The sequence below is a fragment of the Synchiropus splendidus genome, chromosome 1, assembly GCF_027744825.2.
Source record: "Synchiropus splendidus isolate RoL2022-P1 chromosome 1, RoL_Sspl_1.0, whole genome shotgun sequence".
In the NCBI taxonomy this organism is placed as follows: Eukaryota; Metazoa; Chordata; class Actinopteri; order Syngnathiformes; family Callionymidae; genus Synchiropus; species Synchiropus splendidus.
In genome coordinates this window covers 5,375,582-5,396,718 of record NC_071334.1, presented here as the reverse complement: position 1 = coordinate 5,396,718, position 21,137 = coordinate 5,375,582, and the positions used below count along the sequence as shown (strand labels likewise).

The 21,137-nt window shown below is 44.8% G+C and overlaps 1 protein-coding gene across 1 annotated transcript in view; it reads right to left on the bottom strand.

Annotated features, from left to right (window-relative positions):
- chsy1 (chondroitin sulfate synthase 1) overlaps positions 1–20,982 on the bottom strand; it is a 51,751-nt gene extending 30,769 nt beyond the window's left edge. Inside the window, exons 1-2 of the mRNA XM_053853846.1 lie at positions 20,240–20,982; positions 11,522–12,017 (exon numbers count right to left, since the gene is read on the bottom strand). Of these exons, the coding sequence (XP_053709821.1) occupies positions 11,522–12,017; positions 20,240–20,538 (795 nt within the window). The 5' untranslated portion in view covers positions 20,539–20,982. The remainder of the gene's footprint in view (positions 1–11,521; positions 12,018–20,239) is intronic.
- Between the last annotated feature and the right edge of the window lie 155 nt (positions 20,983–21,137).

The window sequence follows — 21,137 nt, the reverse complement described above, 5'->3', positions numbered from 1 at the left end:
TGTTTCACTGAATCAAAAATGGATGATGAAAAATAATGCCTCGATAGCAGCTCATGATTCAGCACAGATCAGTCCAGGTAAGCTTCCATCACATGTGGAAAGCACAGTCACTGCTCATTTCAAAACATATTATCAAATCCTTATTCAGAATCAGCTTTATTGCCAAGGTCAGTGAGGATCCCACCAACTAGGAAAGTGCTTTGAAATAATGTGCAAACATGAACCCCCCCCAAAATGAATGAATACAAATAAACAGTAATAATAAAAATGAACAGTGATAATAGAACATGAGTCATGAACCATGAACATATATGTTCACCTCAGTCTCCCTGCACCAAATCTCAAAAATCCATTTCAACTTAAGAGTTGAATTAGTCATCCGCCATGTATGCATGTCCGCCCCCAGAGCGATGGCACTTCTCACAAGGGCCCAACCATTGGATCAGAATTAAAACACCCCCTCGATGCATACAAATCTGAATGACATCCCTGCGAAGAAAAAGAAAGTAAATGGCAGCCATCTGCTTCAGAAGTCTTGGCAGAGATATTAGAGAGGGGAAAAAAAGAGATGAAGAGGAGGTGGTGAAGTGAAAGAAAAGCTGGCACCCTCCAGAGTCTGGCAACCCCGGTCAGTGTGGCTTTTTGAGAACCACCAGACACAACGATGGTTGTTCATCTATGGTGATCCCAAGCAGGTAGCTTGACACCAGCACATGCAATGCTCACAACATACAACCTTTAATGGCTGAAGGCTGTGCACGTGAATTGGTTAAAGTAGCTACAGAATGAAGTAGTTCACTGGGGGTGATTATCAGCATTTTCACAAACCCGTCCAATCCAGTCCACAAACCCAAATCTCCTTAATTCCACTTCACGTGACACTGCGTATTGTCACAACAGTGCGCCAAACAAGGATTGTAGTCTAGTATTTTTGTTTAGTTTGTTAAATCATCTCACTATTTTCGTCATGTTGCACTTTTATTTGTGCAGCCAAAGCAGCTGAGCACAAAGTAATGTATGTTTTTAAAGCAGTTCCCATCCATACTGTAAACCAAGCCTGGGCGATATATTGGGAATTTACGACGATAACCAACATCTTTATGCAGATGGCGGTAAAGTCTTTTGTCGTCTGCTCTGTCAGGCAATGAGCATGCTCCTTTAAGACAGGGTGGTCACGTGACTCCACCCATCGAGTCAGAGTAAGACTGGAAACAGATGCCGAAATGCTGTTTATGTACCACACTGGGCAGGGGGTTATCTTGAATTCATCATTATTAAGGTAAACAAGCCTAATTTATCGTCATATGGATTTGGGATTGTATCGCCCAGCGCTACTGTAAACATTCTTAGCAATTTTTAGTGGAAGGTATCCAGCGACTAAGGCTAGATTGTTTTTCTGGAAGGTCATGTAACCATGAAAAATGCAGGTACATGCAGATTTAAGTCAAGACTCTTAAATATTAAGTCAAACCCAGCGACAGGACCAGTGGATCAGTCAGTAAACAAGCATTTGCAGAGTGTCGTGCAGCACTGCCACGGCTTAAATGAGCGTCGCCAAGCCTTGAGAAAAACGGTTGCTTTTTAAAGATGAAACCTCAGGAGATCAAACGTATTAAATGGAGTGGAAACATAAGACAAAGGGGATAACATATAAGACATCATGGAGGTGAACATGATCGTGTTGGTTTTTGGTGTGTTTTTAAACAGAAAAATCCTCGAAGAAAACTTATAGTGACTGAAGTCATTCGCTCGCAAAACTCAAGTCACGCATTCTGGTCGGACATATGGAGACACGGACCTGTGCTGACTGGTGAGAGATTTACTTCTAAAAAAAAATTTAAAATGCATTTTTATTCTCACCAATTCAGTCAAAGTCAAAACTTTCCCATCGCTTCTTTTTTTTGTCAGGGCTCTGCAACAGTTTTGGAAAATCCTGGCGGAAACCCTGATCTATATTTCACGGTATAAGAGCTTTAGTTCCGGCTGCTTCTGCGTTTACTTCTATAAGCACCGCGGAGTAGAAGTGGGGTAGTAGGAAATGCGCTGTGTAAAGGAGTTCGACTATTGCTCCTAGTGGTGTTAATGCATGAACAGAAAAACCAGGGATGAAGAACCTTTCACAAAAGCACGTTCACATCAACCACGTCAGGCCCGGCAGCAGATATTTGCAGAGTCTAATTAACTATTACACGGCGCTGCATTAGCTCGCGGCAAATCTATCGGAGCTGCAAAAACATAATCTGACAAGCAGTCGTGCCACTGCGGCACTATCATTAACACAAGTGGCACCAGGGACTTGGCGTTAATGAGAGGCCTGTACTTCAGAGAGAGGGTGTCCTTTCTCACTCGCGCATTAGAAATGATCACACGACAAGTCAAACAACTGCGTCCACGCTTCACACTCGTCTGATCCAGGGGCTAGAAAGCATCACTTCCTTCGCTCTTTGCTCTGTGATTTCCAAAGGAAGCAGACTCGCCACCACATTTATCAGATTAGATATGAATCCATGCGCAGCTGGCTGTGAAAGAGAGTCTAATTAAATGCTACAAATTGAGATGGAAGGGAGGCGGTCAAGCCTGCCGGAAAAATAGGAAGTGAGGAGGGCCTACAATGGTGGCCTTGTTGGCAAGAGATGAGTGTGGGCCACTCACAAGGGCCCGGGGTAAGGAAGCGGACTTGTAGAAAATGAGGCTTGGAACTTCCGTTTGTTTTGTTGGAGCTTGTTTTAGAACCTTCATGTCAAGCGGTTGGCGGCAAAAACTGCCCGCGGATCATCTCAGGCACGATCACTACTAACAGTAAGCGGGTCACTGGGCCACAGCGAGTCTCTGACCTGTGATCCTGAGAGAGGCTTACAAGCACCTCTGACCTTGTCTCCTCCAGGAGCAGGGCAGGACAGCCGACCTTTCTTAGCATCTCCTTCGATCAGAGGAATGTGTTAAGGCTTTGCTCCTAGCGGGTTGCTCTTTGGAATCCCAATGCCAACAGGACAGTATCCTCAAAAACTGCTCTCCACACATGCAGCCAGGATCTAATCTGCCACTAAGCAGCTTCATTAAGAGCCGTCTTCCAGGTATTTGTAGTAATGTGTCCATGTTATTCTGACGGACACTGCATCAACAGTCATGGAGCCCATCTTTTGAAACATATTCAGATTACAGTTTGGCGTTTCATACAGCACTGTTGGTATTACTGCTGGCAGAGCAACCTGTCCCCTTGTGTCCTCACCACCTCCAGTGAGCCAAGTTTCAAGCCTGGCCTGCTCAGGCAAGTTGACAAAGAATACATGACTGGGTGCCTGATAAGCACCTTGTTTTTATACTTTAGCATTTTCCTGGGACCAGGAAACACTGTTAAGCAGATGATACAGCAGCGTTTTAGATAGCAAACATCTAGCAAAGGAGAGTACATCATAATCCATGATGGTGGTTGTGAGGTCCCACTGCATTATTTTTTGAAATTACAGTTTCTATAGGTAAAAACAAAAATGATGATTCTGCAGGAACTGCAAGAGAGTATAGACTCCCAGATATTCCCCTCTATGGAACAGACGGCTAAGTACATGACAACTATTCTAACCCAATACATCATCGTACAAAAAAAAATAGGGATGTACCGATACCATTTTTTTCCCAAAACAAGTAGTGTACCAGTACTTGCATTTGAGTACTCACCTACTCACTTACACCATAACACATAGTTACTTTGAGTTTTTTAACAACCTTCCTCAGCATGTTTTCTTGTACACAGGTGACGGTCACAAATTTCACTGCAGTACAAACATTCAAAAATGGGAAAACGCCTTTCACCTTTTCACCTTCTTCTACCGCTTATCCGGGGTCGGGTCATGGAGGCAGCATTCGGAGCAAGGAAGCCCAAACTTCCCGGTCCGCACAAGCCTCCTCCAGCTCTTCCCGGGGGATCCCGAGGCATTCCCAGGCCAGACCGGAGACATCATCTCTCCAGCGAGTCCTGGGTCTTCCCCGGGGTCTCCTCCATGCCCGGAACACCTCCCCAGGGAGGCGTCCAGGGGGCATCCGGATCAGATGCCCGAGCCACCTCAGCTGGTTCCTCTCGATGTGGAGGAGCAGCGGCTCCACCCCGAGCTCCTCCCGGATGACCCAACTCCTCACCCTATCTCTAAGGGTGTGTCCAGCCACCCTGCGGAGGAAACTCATCTCAGCCGCTTGTATCGGCGATCTCATCCTTTCGGTCATGACCCAAAGCTGGTGACCATAGGTGAGGGTGGGAACGTAGATCGATCGGTAAATCCAGAGCTTCATCTTGTGACTCAGCTCCCTCTTCACCATGACGGTCCGATACAGCGACCGCATCACTGCTGCCGCTGCACCAAGCCGTCTATGTATCTCTCGCTCCCCTTTTCCCTCACTTGAGAACAAGACCCCGAGATACTTCAACTCCACCACTTGAGGCAAGAACTCTCCACCGACCTGAGGAGAGCAAACCACCTTATTCCGGTGGCTCTTGGGAAAATGCCATATAGTGGTATTGGTTTTGTGGTATCGGTGGCCATTCTGAGAGTACAAGAACTCAAAGCTGGAACGATGCCTAATATCGGCATCTGGCATCCCTGGAAAAAACATGACCAAATACTAAAATTCTAGAAGCAGCAATGACACTACAGGCTAAAACAGTGCTAAAAACAGTGTTGAAAGAGTTATAGAGGACAACCAAACAGAAGCAGATTTTTCATTTTCAGAGACGTACTCAGTTAAAATAAAAAAAACCCGACATAATTGTGGCAGGAAACCAGCAGTTCAACAGTTTCTAATTGACTTGAGTGCACAACTGAGACAAGCAGGTCATGGCAACAACCAAGCAGGCAGCTCACACGTATATTCTGCTTCGCTTGCGATTTCCATCCAAACGAGTCAGAAACCAGCAGAATCACCCTGATGCTTTGACTGACAACATGAGTGTGGACAGAAAATGCCTGTTTATGGAACCGCATGGGTGGAGAGCAGCAGAGGGCGATGATGTGAAAATAACGGTGAGCTGAATTGCAGATTTGGGAAGCTGGAACCATTTATCACAATGATTACTTCACTGTTTGGCCCTCTCATTTCCAGGACCCGATAGCTGGAGGAACAACACGCACCGCATGCGGCGCTTCAAGACCTGGTGAACTCGCTATTGAGCAGCAGCTCTGAAATGAGCATCAGGAGCTTCATGACCGGCCGATTAAATTCAAAACGACACCCAATTTTAAAAAGCTACTTTTAAAAACTATGAGCAATATTTAGCCCTTCTATACACATTATCAAACAGAAAATAAATGGCGAAGCCACATTCTAATAGAGTTGCTATATATATTTTTTATTGATTTTTTAATGATTTAAAAAATGGCTACTACTGTGTAGCAGGCACTGACACCATGGCCGAAATCCCATTCAGTCAAATGCATTTTTTTCCCTCCCAGCAAAGTCCCCCTCCACAACCAACACCATGAGTTCACCCGAGAAATTTGAGCATTTTTCCACTGGTTTTGTCAACATGAAGCTCAGTCACCTTCAGTCGAGCAGGTGGACTGTTGAGGAGATGTACAATGAAAGAAAGACGTACAATGGACTCGGTTGTCCATCCATCCACCCTTAAACTCCTACACATCTCCGCCATCACCACCCCACGTTCATGCTAAAGATACCTTTATTAGTTCCAGCACAGGTGTTGATATGTGGAAGCCAACTACCATGCTCATCGCAGGCTCTCACTCGATAGTCGGTGGAGTGAGAGCCAGATGGCAGGACAAGCTCTACAGGGTCACAGTGAGTGTTTGCTAGCTTCTACCTTTGATAGTTTAGTACCTTGATACATGTGACGTTTGAGTTGCGGTCCAAATTATGACAAGCAAATAAATCAGAAGTTAGGCAACTAACTGAACCAAACTGACATATCATTTAAATCGAGGTACTGGATTTATGTGATCCAGGACAGGAGGAAATGCGGACCAGAAAATAACTGTAAACTTCCATTCATGGACTGACAGGAAGGGCTCCCTATATTGCACAATCACGTACCGCAATATTTGAGTGTATCAATAGCTTCTTACACCCCTGGCATGTCATACACATTCCTTTTGAGCATGTGCTTTCTCTTTGTACAGTGAACAGGCAGAATTGTTTGGCAGTATTATGAAAATAAATCTGTGACACAGAGTAACTCAATTACATACATGAAACTGAATACTTGCAGCCAATGCACATGCAAACGTTTTCAGTGCATGTGCCTCAGACTCTGGCTTTCCCAGTGTAGCAGGATCAATAATTGGCACCGCTTCAAACGCTGCCAGGTCATTGATACAGTAGCTGCGTAGGTGACTGAGATAGTGTGTGCATGATCTTAAAAAAAAAAGAGTGAGAAGCATGTTGAGGCAATGGTGAGAGAAGTGTGGGCGGCTGACTTCCTGTGTATGAGCCTAGCATGCACAGTGTCAGCTGATGTGAGAGATATATCTGCCGGCCTTAAGGCGGCCGAGAATACGTGAACGGAGGGCGACAGATAAACTTAGCAAGGATCTACAGTGGCATTTGACATGAGTTCTTCTGAAACACTCACTACGTTCTTTCACTCACTTCCATGTGACTTCAATTTTGGACACCATGCTGAAAGCACGAGTCATTAATATCCTATCTGATGGAACATAAACGAACAAAAACAAAGATCAGTTCAGACCATCACTGGGAAACAGAATATGGCAAATATGTCCTGATAAGTCAGCGGAGACAAGGTCACGCTTTCATGCACCCAGACCTTTCTCATCGATTCATTCCTGCTTTCATTTCTTGATGCTTTTCTTTTTTTGTACGGCAATGTGAGCCGTATTACCACAGGAATGGCTCTTTATTTTTAACTTCAGTGTAGTAAAGCCAGATGAAACCCATCTCTGCTTTTTATTGTGCTCAAAAAGATTCTTCAAATGTATTTGTCATTTTTAAATTGAGAACTGCTGGATTTCCAAGTGGACAGCTTGAGAACCAAAGCAGTCGGCCAGAATTTCAGCAAAGGGTTTCGAGACATTTTCCCTCAAAAAAAGAAGAGCCATTATGCAGAAAGCAAATCTCTGTACAAAGGTCTCCACAGCACCACGTCAGCCAAACCGATATCACATTAGGTACAAGCCTCAATCACTAACTACAGCATGTCTGTCACTGCTATGACCTGACCTTGATTCACTGTCTTCCAGCACTGACAACTCGTTCGCACAAGTCCCGGGAGTGATTGAAGCTGATCCAGATCAGAGGAGTGGTGCGTTCACACGTGAGCTCTGACAGGGTCCAGGTCCATTTACAGCAGAATATCAACTCCCATGACAGACTGCTGGTCACTGACCTGTCCAGTGGTCCGAGCGCACACTTACACTGCTCTCTCTTTTTTGGACGTGAATGGCTCCAGTTATGAAGATTCTCCATCTACTACAGCTGCACAGATGCCAGTTTTTTGTTCCCAAACGGACTAGGAGTACTTGCATTTGAGTACTCGCCGATATCGAGTGCTTATTACCAGACGACTGATGCACCTTTATTAGACCGATCAACATCCTGAATCAATGTTGGATTTTCATTCTTATCTGCAGTGACCTGAACTGAACTGTTTCCGACAGCAGGACCAAATAAACGTGACTCTGACATGCAAGGGAATATGCATTTCTCTCGCTTATATGGCCCACACATTCCATCCCAAAAATGTAATGGAATTGTTGGCGCTGAATCCTGATCTTAATGGAACACACGGTGCCTGAAAAATCCCGCCTCTACTGAGAGCATTGCAGAAAGCTACTGTCACCTGCTGCCCCTTTAAGCTCAGTGTTGCATTTCTTTATGGGGTCAGGGTGACGAAATCGACTTAATATCAATATACGGAGCAATTACAAGGAACTGGTACAAAGTAGAGGCACCAACTGTGAACGACTGGATACATATTGTGAATATATAAAACATGGAAAGGAGGACCTGTTCATGGACACTTGGAGAAAATGGACGATTTTTGAAACGTCAATTGAGACAGGAGTAAATTGGTAATACATGATACTGAAGGACTGAAGGACTATAACTATAATTCATGTAACAATGGCAACATCTGCTTTTTTTGTCTTGTCTATTATTATTTTATATTGTGTGGTTTTATATATACAGGAAAGTATACTGTCTTTGAATTGTCAATTGTCACTTTTTGTCACATATTTAAAAGTTAATAAAAATGTCAATATTTAAAAAAGAAATCAATATACAGGCGCTGGTTTGGGTCTGTGCTCTCCAGGTGTGTTTCTAGTTATTGTTATTAAATTAAGGAATTACGCACAGACCAGCTCAACTTAAAGTGGATTAAGGTGCCGCGTGTGCGTTGGGAGCAGCTGCGCTGAGCAGTCTGCGAGCATCCAGATGCCACAGACTCAGACGCTGATCATTATTTATTGCATTAGTGCGACTCATCCTCTATAATGCTGTCTGTTGTACCTGCACCCAGCAGCCACTTCAACTTCAACGTCCGCCTGCTTCTGACCGTGCAGATGCCAGCAGTGGTTTCATGATCTTGTGCCGTGATTTCAATTTGCATCTGGACAATCTCATCTCTCAGTCAGGGGATCCCTGTCCACCCGTGTGCTCCTCACTCACCACACTGTAATGACAGAAGCAAGAACCCATCTGGGCTTCTATATATAGCGCTCTCCATCAAGCTCCTGTGTGTTGAGAGCAGACACTTCCCTCCATAAAGGCCCTTCATCACCGCACAGGGACATGGCTGCCATGGAAACAAACTCTTATTAGAAAAGGCTGGACTCCCGTCCCGGGCCGTCTTGGATGAGCCAAGTCTCACAGCACAAGGGCACAAATACAGTGATCACATTTCTCACATCAGGGACAGAACCAACAGAAGTGTGGACGATGCGGGTCATTCAGATGCTCTTATGTTGACATCAGCAGTTCAGGAGACTTTGCGGTGATGTACATATGTAAGGTCATGTAAGGCCATCAGACGTTTCAAGGCATATCCTAATAACAGTGTTATTACAGGGTGTTGGGGAGTCCTGAACTACAGCAGGTTGAACCACTTAGTTTGACTACAATTTGCTGTAACTAGCTCGTAACCAATTTAGGGGTCTAAGAAAATATAGATGTGCTCAAATATCATGACACTTAATACCGCAATTTTGTACCAACATTTTTGATGAACTATCACAATAACTGTCTTGATATTTTATCGCTGTCTTTATCAATATTTAATACACAGATACACAGATATGCTGCTGCATTTGTGACGCGTTTAACAGATGTTTACTTTGTGTGCACAGGAGTTATTTTGTTTATTAGGGATTCATTTCTCAGTTGTGGTTTATAACAATAAACTTGTTCTCATTCACATCATATTGTACCGCATTAATTGATTTTCCCCCTTAAAATGATGGCTCTCATTACGATACATTGCTGAACTCATCGCCACTCCTGTATCGGGATACGCATCACATCACAAGAAACTACTCACGCTACAAACTACAATTATGATCAAGAACATGATTTTAAATACTACTTCAGCTCAGTCGTTCCTAACTTCCTTGTACGACCCTAAAAGCTGCTTCAGTTTCATGAAACTAAACAAGTGCTCCGATGAGTTAAAGAGGAGCCCGGCTGCGGTGTGGTCAGAGTTCATGTGAACACGTTGCAGGTCTGTGGCAGAGACAAGTCCAAACCTGAAGAAGACGCGGCGTTGCCATACGTTCTCCTCTGGTGACGTCAACTCTGACTCAACACGGGGCCAACTCTGGCGGCCTGCTTTTTTGTATTGTACTGATCAATTTCCTTGTCAGCAGCACGTTCACACAAGTCTCAACGAAGCATTCAGACATGCAGCTCAATTTCCAGTTCATGATCGGCTCCACTGAAAAACCCATTTCCTGCATCACAGCTACACATCAGTCTGAATGACATGGGTAGCGTCCTTCCGAGGACATTGGTTTGTGCGCGGCCGATTTATGCACACATAGCCACGTAAGGCGGGTGGAACTATAGCATACCAGAGCATAACACCCAGCAATAATGTGGAATAAACAGCATACAACAGCGGAGCCAGGATCCGCCTGTGGAATGGCATTTTGTAAACTGATCCCTCTTTAGACCGGTGACCCGGAGTGTGACCAAAGTTCAGCACTCCTCTAGCCACTTCTGAACAAGTCCGTCAACAAGGATTAATCCCCAGTGTTGACAGGTCCAGCGCCTCAGAATCCAGGAGAAGGGGCAGCGATTTAGGGAGATGGTCAATTTGAGCACAAGACTAGGCGAGATAATTAACTACACAAAGGGATGAAACAGCAACAACATAACTGGAGTCCACACCCTTCAAAGAAAAACTTTACACACAACTGAACAAGAGAAAACCCCACTTTCTTAAAAACGGTCATATGGTGAACTACAAATACATGAATCAAGCCATGCGTCTTCTGGAATGTTAACATTCAGAAGGACACCAGCTTCAAGAGCAATTGTTTTCACTTATTTTCCAGTAACATTTGCTCGAGCAAACCAAAGACAGATTCTGTAAATCTCGACCAGAGGAAAAATATTTAACCACAATGTCATCCTAAAAAAAAAAAAAAAGGTCATGTAATGACTAAAGAGATAAACAAAGTCGTCTGGGCAGCAGGCGACTTCAAAGGCCAGGTTATTGTTGGGCTTGTTTTTACAAGGTGTCAAATGTCCATTTGTCTCTATTGTCATTTCCAAGTGGCCACACACTTCCCTGGATGTAATGGTCGGTGACGAAGCAGGCTTTTTCTCTCCGCCGCAACAGAGACGAGGGGAGGGATGGCGGTTGTTTGCACAAGAGGACAAGCTTTTAGAGCCCGGCGATTTGTTACCAGTGGGAAATATTTTCAGCCAGAGCAGAGAAAAATGGAGCTCATTAAGCCATGCATATTTGTAACGCTGCTCTCCATGTTGCTTGCAACATGCCAGACAGAGAACTGCTCTGATACAAATGAAAATGGCAGACTGGTAAAGGAACAAGAAAATGAATGGAGATCTGTCTCTCGGCGATAAGGAAAGACTGATGATGTGTTAAGATCTTTCTAGAGTGAATGTCCCAACAAGACAGATTCTCTCTGCTTCTCACACCGTCTTCCATCTGTGATGCTGTAGACAGCAGTGAACTAGCATTTTGGCCTCCACTTGACTCACATGACAGGGACTCGCCATCATTTTGGATTACGGGCATTAAATAGGTTTATGAATCAGATTTGTCAGCGCACGTTTGTGTGGCAGAAACCCAACAGTAGGAGTGTCAAATCTATGTCTTAGAATGAAGCGCCAAAGAACTAACATAATAAAATACCACTTCAGATTCTCCGATTAATGGTTTGTTTACATGCCGCTCTCCCTGACAAAAGCTCATGACACGCAGTGAAAACGTTTGATTTCAGGGGTGTGAAAAGGGGACACGAGCCGACACAATGCTCAGCGACATCTTGACTAGTGACGTTACACACAGCTTGAAGGAAACAAGCCTCACCTCATAAGACCAGACGCACTGAACGCCGGCGAACCTCCTGACGCAGCGGCCGACCTCCACGTCCTCGTGCGTGGTGTACATCTCCTGCAGACATTCCCGGATGTGCGGGACCATCCTTCGGAGGACCTCCCGGCTCATGATGACTCCAGGCCCTCCCATACAGAAGTTCTCCCCTGGCTCCAGAGCCAGCTTGCCCAACTCGTCCCGGGCCCCCATGCCCGTCTGCCCCAGAAAGATGGCCTCGCTGCTGTTGAGGCTGCGCAGGAAGCTCTCCAGCTTCTCGCTCTTGATGTAGACGTCGTCATCGGCCCGCATGAACCACTCGTACTTGTCTAGATAGTGGTCGTGCATGTACTTGAGCATCATAAAGGACTTCTTCTGTGGGGGGTAGGAGTCATCCACATTCCGCAGAGCCACGATGGGAATGGGTATGCTGGTGTCTGAGCCTTCGCTGGAGAAGAACTCCACACGACCAGGTATCGTCTGAGCCCACGTCCTGTAAAAGACAGTTGATACACTTTTTACTTCTACGAACACAAAATCACATTCTACACATTACAATACCAGCCAGGCTTATAGCTTAAGTGGTGTCTGGCCACCGCAAAGCTGTAAAATGTGAGAGATTGGACGTTTTAGTTTTCATAGCAGGACGCTGAAATTTCCAGTTACTCCATGTATAATGTCCAACTGAGGGTGTCATCATACAGAAGGTTGTTTCCTCCAACAATTTTGCTGAATATGATAGAAATTTGCAGACTCTCAACCCTTTTGCAGCCATAGCAGGCGGCATATTTGTTTGCGGGCGAAATTGCGCTGCGCTATTGTTGGGACGTCTGATGACAGGAGGAAAAAGTTCCGAACCTTAAACAATTATTTGCAAAAGTAACTGCAAGCCACTGAATCAGAGGAGCATTTCTGTGTTTTGTAGGGCACAAAGCAAACTTGGAGAACTAGGGTCAGGGGAGGTCACGCGACGCTTGCCAAATGTGAGCAAAAAAATAAAAAAATCATATGGTTCGGTTTATGGTTGGGGGCGGGGCTATGGGCAACCTGATTCAAGGTCCTAGATAAAAGACAATACAGATGATACAGTTGCAACACAGGCATCAAGTAAATCTTGTGGACCTTGCATAGCATGAGGTCATCAACAAGTGGCACGCTGGGCATATTTTCAGGATGGATTCACTCACAAGGTCCACGTCTCATGGCCAAAATTTCAGTGTCATACAAAAAAAAAAGTACTTTTCCCACTATTGCAGATCAATTTAAACAGACCCGAAGCAAACAAGCATATTATCGGTGACGCACCAACCACCTACATTCCAGTGGGGCACCCATTTAAAAAGTAAGGCACAGCCATGACTACATTTCCAGCAAATTATATCCATAGATCACCATATCACACCCATAAGACGTGCTCCCTATAAATACCTCTGTAATAACAAGCAGTAGAAGGAAAGACGTGATTCACAGGAGCAAAAACAGATGCTTCCCTTTATGTCTGTACCCACTTCTTTTTCTTTTCTTTTAGACGCGGCTGCCTCACCAGGTGATGAAAAGCTCAAACTACACAAACCTCATCCTGTAAAAATGTGCGACAGAGAAGGACAAGGGGCCTGTTTACACTACAGTTAAAGACTTTTCTACTACTTATCCCGCGTCCACAAAGTTGAACAGCATCAGGCACCAATTGCTACTATAGTAATGAACACCAACACTCATTGTTTCAACACAATACTTCAGACCCTATAAAAAGCTAATTCAGTGCTCAGTTGAATCCCTCGCGCTGAACCAGAAACCTAAAATAGTCCTGCTGGAAGGAAGAAAAGGGACAGAATGAAGATGGAGATAATGACATGTTGTAGACGATTGTGCGGAGAATTTGAGCTATATTTAGCACGTCTCAAATGTAGCACTGTATAGCGATGGAGCCTAGAAAAGATAAGTAGATTTGAAAGACTAACAGACACATACGTTGAAAACAGAGAGAGATCTTACAGTCAAACACCATTCAAAGTTGAACTTGATGGTTTACTGTAGTTTAGCATTAATTTCAGGAAATGTTAAACACTGTCCAAATCATGGACCGAACGAAATTTGTATCAGATGGCAGACACCTGTAACTTCAATATCAGCAGCATTTCAGTGCGTGTTTGTATTGGAGGTAGTTTTTGGGCCATTTTTCACATCGCAATCTGCCTCCATTGTATCGGTCTCTGCCGATATTTGTCCAATTCTGCCCCATTGTGTTAAGAATATAGCGTGCCACACATCTGTGTAGACTTATTTCTACTTCCTCCCTTAATCTGTTGTAGGAAAAAGAAATGGCAGAAACAGCAGCAGACACTGTCGAAGCTTGGGGGAAAATACGGTGGTGTCTGATGTTGCCTTGATGCTCATGGTCCCACCACGAGCGAGTGCGATGACGCCCAGTCATCATCCAGGGTTTCTGCTACGTGTAAACGAGAGTGGCGCACTGCCACGGCTTCAGAAAAATGATCTCTTCATAAATATGAAATCTCACGTGATCAAATGTATTGAAACAAAGTAGAAACATCAAAACAAACGGACAACACTCAACACACCATGAAGGTGGAGACATGAACGTGACGTTTGTTGGCGTGTTTTTCACAGAAAAATCCAGAAAGAAACATCGTCAGGACTGAAGTCCGTTGCTCACGGAACTCAAGTCGTGAATTACGGCCGGACATGTGAGGAAGGCTGCAGACTGGAGAGAGATTTACTATTCATGGTTAAAAACTAGCATTTTTATTGTCACTAATTCAGTAAATCTGAAAATAAGCTGCATTCCATTCGGGGGGGGTTTTTTCCTAGCGGAAACCTCGTCATCATTGCTGCTTGAGAGATGAGGATGAGTCACTGTAGGTCAGAGAAACATCTGTAAAAAGTTACATAAGGTACTGCGGCGGCCGTCAGGCGACGTCATAACATACAAATTAGATGACTGAGGAGATTTATTCTCTTCCCCAACAATGGGTCACGTTCAGGGTTCTTGTCTTTCACAGTTTATCACCATATCTACAGTACGCCATAAAAAGTCCAGGGTTAACTAAACTAACTAAAAGGGTTAACTTCATACAGACAATCTCAGATGTACCGATGCAGATCTGCATAACACTTTAACACCAGCGCATCCACTGGTCAGTGAATCATTTCCAACAGGTTACCAGCAAGACGCCAAACGTATTCAGGCACGAGAATTTTCATTATACTTTAAGAACCTTCAACAGAGTCAGACCTCCTGAAGTGTGACTTTGAAGGTGCTAATGTAGGATGAGGTGGGTTAAAAAAAAAGAGACACCAAGGGGTTAAAGCTGCCGTTTGATTTTTTTTTTCTCACAAGTTTCTTTCTCAAGAACTACTTGCTGATTCATCCTTTCTGCTTCAGGGATCATCACACAAAAGTGAAGCTGTTTCCACACTGTGGGAATGACACTACATAAATATGTCAATTGATATGAAAGGAGTTTTCCTGCCTGAGCAGAACCAGGAGCCAAACCTGCGGACGTACAGTATGCATGTGGTGTACGGCACTAAAGCGCGGCACAGAGAAACGGATCATTACGTGCAAGTGCCAACACAAGCAGCTGATGAAATTTATGATCTGCAGACAGAGGAGGCTTCAGAGGGAGAGAAGGAACAGTCAATGTCTTTGTTATTATTTATACCCACCTTTCAGCTGAAGCTTCAGCTGGAAAACTAAAAATATCACGCTGTGGCCAGATGAGTTTCCTGGTGGGTTATGACAGACAATGTGGAATTTAGATGACAAGACCAGGACGATAAGGGCTGCGTATCGGCACCTATCTTGCAATACGATACGTATCCCGATACGGGAGCGGTGATACGATACATCGTCATATATTGCGATACTATTGGCTCAGCAATATACTGTTATTACAACCATCATCTTAAGGGGGGAAATCTGACGATGCAGGACAGTATTATGAACATGAAAGCAAGTTTATTGTTACGACCTAACTTCAGTTAAGACTGTCAGGTATATACCGCTTAACAACCAAATAACAGTGTGTACAAAAACAAAACGTTCATATCAAACATGTCACAAATGCAGCTGCATATCGAAGTATATATATGTATTAAATATTAATATAGCCAATATAAAATATCGGGACACAAATAACACAAGTATGGAGATATTTCAGCAAAAATATTGATATAATATCATGCAGTCAAGTATCAGGGTATCTGAGCATATCGACATTTTCTTACACCCCTAATGTTTAGGTCACCAGTGTGGACAATTCAGTACATTTTAGAGTGAAGCAGGGCGTGTAACAGACTTCATAGGGCGTGCGGAGCGAAGAGTTCATGGTAAATTAAATAAGTTGCTATTATTTGAGGTAAAAAGAACCAACACATCACTACATTTCCGCAACACAGAATTCAAAATTCAGGAGTTTCAGAACCCTACTGCACACAGATATCAGCAATGGCGTGAGGTTACTCGTCTCCTTCACATTCTAATTGCCACATTTGGCATTTTAAAGTCTGGCAAAACCCAATAACTTTTTTAATACATTCGGCTGCTATAAAAAGGGATATTTTCAAGACCGTACAAACAACAGGCGATTGTTACTTCCAGTTAATCAAGTAAAGGTGATCGTTCCACTTCTGCTGAAGAGTGTCATTAATCATAACTATGGAAGCATAAGGTACTTAGGTTTTAGTCAGTTATGACGTGCTGCCATGGAAATGGATGAGGACAATGTTCCGTGAAATAATGTTTGGAAGCTTCATATCAACTAAACACCCCACAGATGAGACATTTATATCCCAATCGCTGCTGTCTACATTATTAAAAGGACATCTCACCAGAAACCCAAGGCCCGCTTGTCTTTTTTGAAAGTTCGGGTTGACTTCTACCTAAGACAGCCTTCCTGCTCCCTGGTTGTACATAAGTACGAGGGAGATATAGACTGCCATTACTTTTGAAGTTAACCCTAACCCTGAGGTTAGTATGAGGGTTTCCCTCACCTGCGGCAATAAGGTGAGGACGATACGTATTTGGTCCTTACTTACTACCTTTGGTCCGTACTTTTTATAAATACACAAAGCAGCCAATCACAAGGAGCCAGAACAGGTTCTGACAGTAATATTTTGGGGGCTAAATAGTTTCAGCGATTGAGTTTGCGTTATCACAGACCAATGAGAGAGACGCCGTGGCAGCTGGATTAAATCACCAATATCCAACTACTTTCCCTGCAGTTTTACAGCCCAGGACGACCATCCATGGCATAGATGGTGTTGTTCCAGTAGCTACAATCCTCCAGAGCTATACTGAGAGAGCGCTAACATGTTAGCACAGGGCTAAGCAGCGTGAAACTCTGGCAAAAGAGGCTTTTGTCAGGCCACACTTCCCATGTGTCTGGCCTTTCTAGCCAAGTGACTTCATATGGATCTATATCATGAATGCAGTCTGTGGTACGTTTGCTAGATGGCGCTGTGGAGTGACATTTGGCTGCCTGATGCTAGCATCACCTACGTGAGTCCAGCAACCAGTCCTTGGTCTACATTTGACTATAGTTGGTGTTTGAACATAAAAGCTTGTCACGAGTATTAAACTGCGTTTGATGGTGCGTTTGATCGGCTGCTCTGTTGAGCAGGGAACAGATGTGACGTTGCATCTTGCTGTCATCAAAATGTGGTTAAAAAAAACATCAATGTTTAATATTGTCACAAAATAAATTAGCAATATATTTCAGGATCTATTTTTTCCCAGCTCTAGTAGGAATACACAGGTTGGCCACATGCAAAACAGGAGCTCAGCCATCAGAGGGGGAATCAAAGCAAGACCACTACTCCTATTGAGTGACTCAGTCTTCTGCACGTCCAAGACTGAGGAGGCCCCAGTGCAGATCCAGGACACGCTGGAGGCTCAGGCACATTTAAAATGAAGCTGCGGTTTTAATGCGGAAATCCTGAACTCTCACAAACTTGTGTCAGCATCTTTGTGCAGGAGTCCAGCGTGCTAATGCTTGATGCTATTCACCGTCTAAAGCTTGAGTGACAAACATTAAACTTTGCTTTTATCTGGGCTGTGTGTGAAATTAAACGGTTCCAAGCATTAAGCGAGAGTTGTCTTCAATCCAGACGTCTCCTCATTAGGAGTGAACCCCCTGGAGGGAAAAGCTTTCACCAGACGAAAATCGGCCGCCGCAACATCAATGCTTCTGTTGGCATCTGAGTTTCGGAAGAAGATTTAGGCCTAATTCCAACTCTAGAGTGCCATTAAAAGATTCCAGCCAGTGAAAATCAGCAATGTTTTTCCACAACGTCATCCCTGAGGAACAAAAGTAGCAGAGCAGGTCCAGAGCCAAGAGAGGAGCGGAGCGGCAGGGCAAACTTGGACAGGAAGTACAGGCTCACTGGCAGATATTTCAATGGTATCAACAACCACGGACGCTCAACAATGGTGTGGCAGAGTCTACCATCGCGGCAGACTAACTACACCATCCACAGCAACTAACAATAACACATTTAGACATGCAGGGGGCAGCACTGTGTGTCGTGGTCAGTGCTACAGCCTTTCAACAAGAGAGTCGCCAGCGTTCAAATCCAGCTTGAGGCAACTGTGTGGTGTGGCGCAAACTTCGGTCCTTGCAGTGTGTTGGTTTTCTCAAGGCACTTTGGTTTCCTCCCACAAAACATGTGACCGGAGCCTGTCATTTAAACTACACGTTAAAGAAAAAACTTTTGGAAAAATAAAGCCTGTTTCTCTGGCCAGTTCTAAAAACTGGAACTGGCTGTGAAGGGGATAAACGAGAGATAATAAATGAGTGAGGAGCCAAAGTAATTAACAAAGCAATTAAGCACAGTAGCTTAAACAAACCACATAGCGCCATTATCTTCACGAAACAATGAATTCAGTGAGAAACCGCTGAGAAATGCTGTCGGACTAACAAAAATCTGACGGCTGTGCGCTGGTATATTTCACCACATCGTGACATGAAACCATGAACCACGCGACACTGAAAAGTTGAGCTCCAAAGCAAATTCTCGTTCTATAATTACGGGGTGCAAACCCGGATTTTCAGGCAGACGTGGTGCGCAAGAATTTCATGAGTCATTACCAAAATTTAAGCGGAACCGGACCAACTTCAAATGACTGACTCAAATAGCAACCCTACTTCGGGAGCTGGTTCTCGCATTAGTTCTGCTGGTTCAAATCTGCAGGAATTAAACTTGCGGTTCAGGGGATGTTGAAGGATCTTTCCATGTGAATCCAGATGATTTAACAACACAAATACGCTGCAGCTAGGTAAGTGCTCATATTTGACTGCATATCAAGATGTTTATTTTGACATGCATTGATGTTTGCTGATGATATAGTGACCAGTGGTGAGCGTGAGCTCGAGGGGAAGCTGGGATATAACTAGACCTCAACCAGATCAGCTTAGAAAGGGGGTTTAATTCTTCAGGGCTGATGGTGTAAAACATTATCGCTGAGTTCCTCCAGATAAAAACAAGGACAAAAAACAAATCATAATAGAACGAGATGAACTGTATGTTGATGGCACATGAGTAAGACAATATTCAGTTGCGAAAGGCTCCTGTTACATGAATAGGATTATTACTAAAACAAATACACATAACAAAGAATGAAAGATTGGATTTGTTGATCATCTTCTACCTTTTTCTTGCTATCAAATCCATAGCAGAAAACAGGAACTGGCCTGTCACATCACTGTCTACATACATTAAAAAAAAAAAACTCAGGTTTGGATTGGGGAGGAAACTAGAGCGCCTAAAGCCACATAATGTAGGAGAACACAACACAAATTTCTAGACAGAAAGGCAGACACTATGGCAGACTCACTCACTGAATCATCAGACGCTTTCACGGTCAAAGCTCATGAACAGTAGAGCGTGTGAGAGTGGAAGGACCACAGGTGACCCCCAGCCACACAGGTAGACCTTGCAGTCCCAATTTATCTTCAACTCCAGAGTTTGACTCATGCTCAGCGTCACTAGCAGCTTAAAATATTAGAGCGTGAATCTTTGTCTCAGGAGGCAGAACAGTGACACACGGGATAGATCAAGATATGATGCCACATGGAGCAGCCAGAGGGTCAAACGGGGTTAGCAGAGTGGAAATCATAAGCAGCGAGAGACTAAATACAGACTGATACAACCGACCCTGAAGGAGGTGTTTAAACAGCAACATTGCAGCTTAAATCAGGTTGATAAAGAGGAAGAATTCTATCTCCACTATCTTCAAACAGGGTGAGCATCAGTGTCCTACTGTAAAATTCAACAGTTTCCAACTTAAAATTGATTTTATTGTTGCATTTATTGAAAGAAATAAACGAGATTCTACCTCAATTTACTTAAGGACTGGTCAAAAGTGAAATTTCCAAACGCACAGCGTCGGTGGTGAAAATCTTTTTGGTTCAATTGTGAGGTTTAGTGGATGACTACACGTGCTTTATCAGAAGGTCTGAACAGGATCCAAGCTGAAGATGGAGCGGGACCATTTGGGCAGGCTGAGTAGAAAGAAAGAAGCCGGTCGCTCAGGGTGACAGGAGTCACGGGCATTGAGCCGCTTTTCAACAAAACACTGTGCAACATTAGGGCTGCTGGTAGGTGGTCCCGAACCCAAATGAGACCCACGCTGAACACAGAGGCCTCGGTGCCGCGGCACCAGCACCAGGTGAGCCGAGCACGTACACGTACCTGTGCGCCGCCACGGCCCGGTTGTTCAGGTACTTCTGGGCAGTCATGACTCCGACGAAGAGGAAGCGGCTGGACCGCGAGCCGGGCTTCTCGGTCGCCGGTGAACCGTTATCCTGCGGTGACCACAGCGCCGCGCCGTACTCCTTCCTCAAGCCGCAGGCGGACGGGCTCGCCTTCCGCTTGTGCCCGGCTTTCTTCAGCTCGCTGGCCCGCGGCAGGATGAGTCTGGAAGCCAGCGTGAACCCGACCACCAGCCCCAGCAAAACGCTAAACCATGCTCTCCGGCTTCGACCTGCCATTCCCGAAAAAACTTCACCAGCTCGTCCTGGCTCCGCGCGCAGACCTCGACAGGCTCCTCGTCCGCGCAAAACGAGTGATTTCAATGACAGTAAAGGGGAGCCGGTGCCGTGAGTGCTGTGCTGAGCTGAGCTCACGCGCGCTCCGTCGGGTTCGAGAAGCCCTTTTCTCTCAGCTGCCTACGTAGCATCACCGCCGCCACCTGAACGCGTCTGAGCCGCCGCTCTTCTGCCGCCGCTCCTCCTGCTCTGCGACTCGTCCGTCGCCGTCGACCTTCCGCCAATGTTCAACGCCCATCAGCAAAGACGCTGGGTTTTTTTCTCCGCCTCGAGCAACGGGTCCGTCCTCGCCATTATCTGACCATTCCACCTCGGTCTGACCGTCAGAGAGGTTTAACAGGAGGTTTGAACCAAGCGAACTTCCGTAGCAGCGATGTGACTGGCTGCCTGTGCGGCTCCCCGCGAGCCACCGCTGATGCCTTCACTGCACCTCGAAAATCTCAACGCTTCACTTCATTTGCCGCCGTGCCTTCACGTGCATTTCTCACACTTTTAAAACGTCTACTGTAAAATCCAATAAACAAAAAAAAAGGAAATTTACA